This window comes from Triplophysa rosa, linkage group LG24 (assembly GCF_024868665.1).
Source record: "Triplophysa rosa linkage group LG24, Trosa_1v2, whole genome shotgun sequence".
Classification (NCBI taxonomy): domain Eukaryota; kingdom Metazoa; phylum Chordata; class Actinopteri; order Cypriniformes; family Nemacheilidae; genus Triplophysa; species Triplophysa rosa.
This window is the reverse complement of record NC_079913.1, coordinates 15,351,677-15,356,262: the sequence shown is the minus strand read 5'-3', so window position 1 is coordinate 15,356,262 and position 4,586 is coordinate 15,351,677. Positions and strand designations below refer to the sequence as shown.

Below are 4,586 nucleotides of genomic sequence, written 5' to 3'. Positions count from 1 at the left end.
TGCAATGCATTCTGGGTAACATCATACAAAACGTCTTCATGACTCCCAGCATACATTGCAGTTGATCTGTTTATCTGTATTAGTTTGATGACTGTCACCATTGATGAGTGTGCCCCTAAAGTCTTCACATGCCATTATCGTTGACAAATCAGCCATTTTAACATAGATTTAAAGGTTTTTATCTGCTCTTGGAGTAATCTCTTTTTATTCAACTTTGTGTTTTATTGTGTTTTTATTATTTTGTTTTCTAACCATTGCAACAATACAGAATGATACATTTCCCTTCCATTTCAACTTAACTTTACTCACTGTAGTCTCTTCAGCGGATACATTGTATTTATGTTATTGTTATGGTCGTCAAAAGCACATCAGTGTGTTAATGTCAAGTGGACAATAACATTTTTGACATCAGTCTGATTTGCTTTTTTGACCTGTTTTCTTAATGTTCATTTGAAGTCAAGGTGCCCGCTGGGTTGGTATCTTCGACTTCTAATAATCTAGCGACTGTGTCCGTTTCCGAACCAACAAATACAAAATGTCTTTGGAATCATCTCAAACAATGTCGGGCCTGAGGCTAATCTACAAACAGATCGACTGCAATAAATGCTGGGAGTCACAAATGAGTTTTGTACCATGCTGTTACCCAGCATGCTTTGCAGTATGTGGTTTTATTTTGTGTCACAATATACTGATTTTTGATTTCTAATTGATTCTTTAGTTTAACAATTTAAAAGTAGTTTTGTAAATTGAAGTGAGTATGACATTCATAACACTGCTTTAATCTCACACTGCAGTATCACACAATATTCACACGGACAACAAATCACCATCATCAGATAAGCCCACAGGATCATAGTGCTCTTTGCCACAATACATGTATTTTAATTCATGTGAGAAGACTCAAGAGCTCAACTAAAGCAAACACTTATCAATGTAATTTTTTTCAACATTAATCGTTTTTGAAATATGTATTTTGCAAATGTAGTTTTGATATTTGTCTATATATTTATATATCTATAATATATGTTTTGCCATATGGGATCTATTTATGCCACTGTAAAGATGTAAAGATTGGGTACCTCTAAAATCTTTAGGTGTTTCCCATCAGTGTCCCTGAAGGAACGTTTCATAAAGGTTTGTGTTGCCATGCTGTTGAGACGCTGGTGTTCTGAGGACACATTCTTCAGTTCCAGAGGGAAGGACATCTTCAACTTCTCCATTCCACTCTTGTACAGCTCAAGCCCCTCCTTCACTGCAGCCTCATTCTCAATCGTTGCCATGGCAATCACAGCGTTCTCCAGACACGGCACAGCTCCACTAGAGATGGTGTCCACATATGTTTTTGCCAGATTACCAAAAACTTTAAGAAGAAAAATATGTAAAACATAATGATAAAGAAAAGAGAATCTCGAATTAACAAAAAACAGTTAAAGGCGGGGTAACTTATTTCTGATACGGTTGTTGTTATTTGAAATCGACAACAAAACTTGCATTGCTCGGCCCTCAAACATCATAACTCTTCTACCGTCTTTCTAATGCCCACTTGCTCTCTTCCCGCCCCTTACTGCTGATTGGCTACAAGTTTGTTTTGGTACTAGGCCCGACTCAGTTTTCTTTAGTGTTTTCAGAAATCGGTTACCATGCCTTTTTAAGGGAAAAAACGGCATCTCTCTCTCCAGTATCTGGACGGATACAATATTAAAGCGGTTACAGATAAACGATGATGCTAAAAACTGCTCCGTCACACAGCTAATATTGCAACAAAAACAACAACATATCTTGGTTCTAACAAACAGAAAAACCAACGTAACTCACATACTGATCCGAATCAAAGCAACCTTCTCGGGGGTGATTTTAAGACAATCTTTCTCTCAAACATCTCTCTGCTGGAAAGTATCTCCATAGATATGAGTTTCTCTTCTAACAGCCTTAGTATCGCGGGTCCTAACGCGTCTCTGCTGGAAAGGCTTTATAATATTAACGCAGGTCCTATAGCTGCTGCCTGACTGTTATCCTTCTTAACATCCTTAAAATCCACAGACCTTTTATTTTATGTAATAAATAAGACATGGCTCTTTCTACAATCCTTCTAATGCCCGCATGATCTCTTCTCTGCATCAACATGAGAACGACATCTTTTTGTACTGTGGTGGCCACCGTCGTGTTTGGACTGAGCAATTCGTGGCAAATCTATAATACAACGCTAGTGGCCGCTGTTATCAAGAACAGCGCCTTTAATAGTGGATATTTTCCAGAGGTGGGAGCAAGTCAAGTCTCAAGTCAAATCAAGTCAGTGGTTTACCTCAGGGGTTCTCAATCCTGATCCTCGTGAATCCCCTGACAGAATGTTTTAGATGTTTCTCTATATAAAACACCTGATTCAACTCATCTGATAGTTACCTTAGATAGCAAGAGAGCAGATGAAAGCCACTGAATAAATGTAAAATATGGTTGATTTGTCAATGTAAATGGAGTGAAATAAAAATCACTTTTGTATCTCAAATGCATGTTAAAAATGTTGAAATTTCAACAAACTACCATTATTGTTATCAGTGTTTGCTTTAGTTGGGACCTTTATACCTGACTTTGGTAAAGTGAAAACTCTTACCTCTTGCATTGCTTGTAACAGAGTTTCACTAAGAACACTTATTGCGTTCATAAAAATGGAGAGGTTTTAAAATTTGCAGTAAAGTTTCTTTTTTGATGGTTGTTGAGCTGTAATAAGAATGAGCAATACTTTAATAACTGAAATAAATGTTGTGGTTTATAAATGTTGAAGTACTGTGTCTCAATAATAGGATGTTCTTCTCTGACACACTTAGACATCAACACTCATCACACAAACCTCAACAATGGTGACAATCATCAAACTAATTCAGTTAAACAGATCAACTGCAATGCATGCTGGGAGTCATGAATGAGTTTTGTACTATGATGTTACCCAGCATGCATTGCAGCATGAAGCTTTTCTTTGTTCATTGTCACCATTGTTAAGATTTATACACAGATTCTTCATGTCTAACTGATTCAGTGAGCAAGGGTCTTCTAGAGTAATTTCTGTTTATTCATAATATGGTGCTAGCTGTATGTTGCTCTTATTGTCAGACATTAAAATAACAACTACAAGCAATATCATCTCATTCTAATGGATCTTAGTTTTTATTGTTTTATCAAATGTATATTAACACTAAAGTACAAGAGTCATGGTCCTAACTAAAGCAAACACTGGTCACAATAATGGTAGTTTGATGAAATCTCAAAAAATTCTACATTAATTTCAGGTGCAAAAGTGATATTGATTTAACGCCATTAACATTGACCAATCAACCATATTCAACATTGATTCAATGGTTTTCATCTGCTCTCTTGCTATCTGGGTAACTAGCAGATGAGTTGAATCAGGTGTTTTATATAGAGAGACATCTAAAACATTCTGTCAGGGGGTTCACGAGGATCAGGATTGAGAACCCCTGAGGTAAATCACTGACTTGATTTGACTTGAGACTTGACTTGCTCCCACCTCTGATATTTTCTATTTTTACTCACCCCTGCCAGTGACTGTGTATCCATCTTTCAGCGTCTTCACTTGGCTGTCCTGAAAGACCAACCTGCAGAAACAATCTGTGACCTCCATGAATTTAGGATCAAGGTCAGCGGGAGCCAAGCTTTCCAGACGAGACACATACTCTGGAGCAGTTGGAAATGGGAAAGTGAAGCAAGTCCTGGAAGGGAATAATTTTTGGATGCACTCCCTGGGCAGGTTGTACTCCATCACTTTTTTTGAAGTGCCTAGAAAACAGGAACATTTCTAGATAAACAAGTAGTTACAAAGTAAATCTACAGTAATGCAGCCTATTTAATGTTAGTACATAGAAGTTAAAGACACCTGATATAAAGTGTGACCATTAATTGTATTTTGTAAACTTAAATAATGCTGTATAAATGCTTAAACACTTCTCATTTTAGTTTATCAAGCACATTGAAAATCAGTTTAACATCAAGATCACTGTAAAGAGCCTTGTTTGATGGACAACTCAGACAGCTAAATTTATTCACGCAAGTACAAATCCTTTCTACTTAAATATTTAAACTTGTCAAAATCTATTGCCAATGTGAGTAATGTGCATGGATAAAAAAATTAAGAAAAAATGATGCACATCTTTGTATCTCTGAGCATATATTTGTTAAATGATTTGTTCTGAACTTTACTATTACATTTAATGTCATACTATTACTTATAAAAACATGACTTTCTAACATACTAGTCTTAATCCTTCCATTCATTCTCCAAACCCTCTTGTCCTATGCAGGGTCACGGAAGGGAGCCTTCCCAGCATCACAGCCCTCAGATGGGATACACCCTGGAGAGATCCATTGCATAGCATTTATTGCTAATCACAATATTAATCTTAATACTACAATGCTAAGTAACTTAACCTTACCAAAATGTTTCATTAGAAAAATTAGCTGGTATGAGGTGAAAAGTCAACAGCTTGTACTGTTAATGTTTTCAATATTTAGCGTCGGTTTGAAAATGAATGTAATGTTGAATAATGTTTAAGAGAATAAAATGTTCATGATGATGG

The 4,586-nt window shown here is 36.3% G+C and overlaps 1 protein-coding gene across 1 annotated transcript; it reads right to left on the bottom strand.

Moving 5' to 3' along the window:
* Positions 1–1,046: 1,046 nt before the first annotated feature.
* Positions 1,047–3,784, bottom strand: LOC130547737 (guanylate-binding protein 6-like). Its single transcript, XM_057323984.1, has 2 exons — positions 3,547–3,784; positions 1,047–1,360 (listed from the first exon to the last, which is right to left on the bottom strand). Exons 1-2 carry the CDS (start codon positions 3,770–3,772, stop codon positions 1,047–1,049), a joined length of 540 nt encoding a protein of 179 aa, XP_057179967.1. The 5' UTR covers positions 3,773–3,784.
* Between the last annotated feature and the right edge of the window lie 802 nt (positions 3,785–4,586).

Bases quoted from the DNA above. Each gene is read 5' to 3' on its own strand.
- LOC130547737 (XM_057323984.1), bottom strand. From the start codon at position 3,772: ATGGAGTACAACCTGCCCAGGGAGTGCATCCAAAAATTATTCCCTTCC. The intron at 1,361-3,546 runs GTGAGTAAAAAT...TTCTTCTTAAAG, and splicing joins ATACACAGTCACTGGCAGGG to TTTTTGGTAATCTGGCAAAA.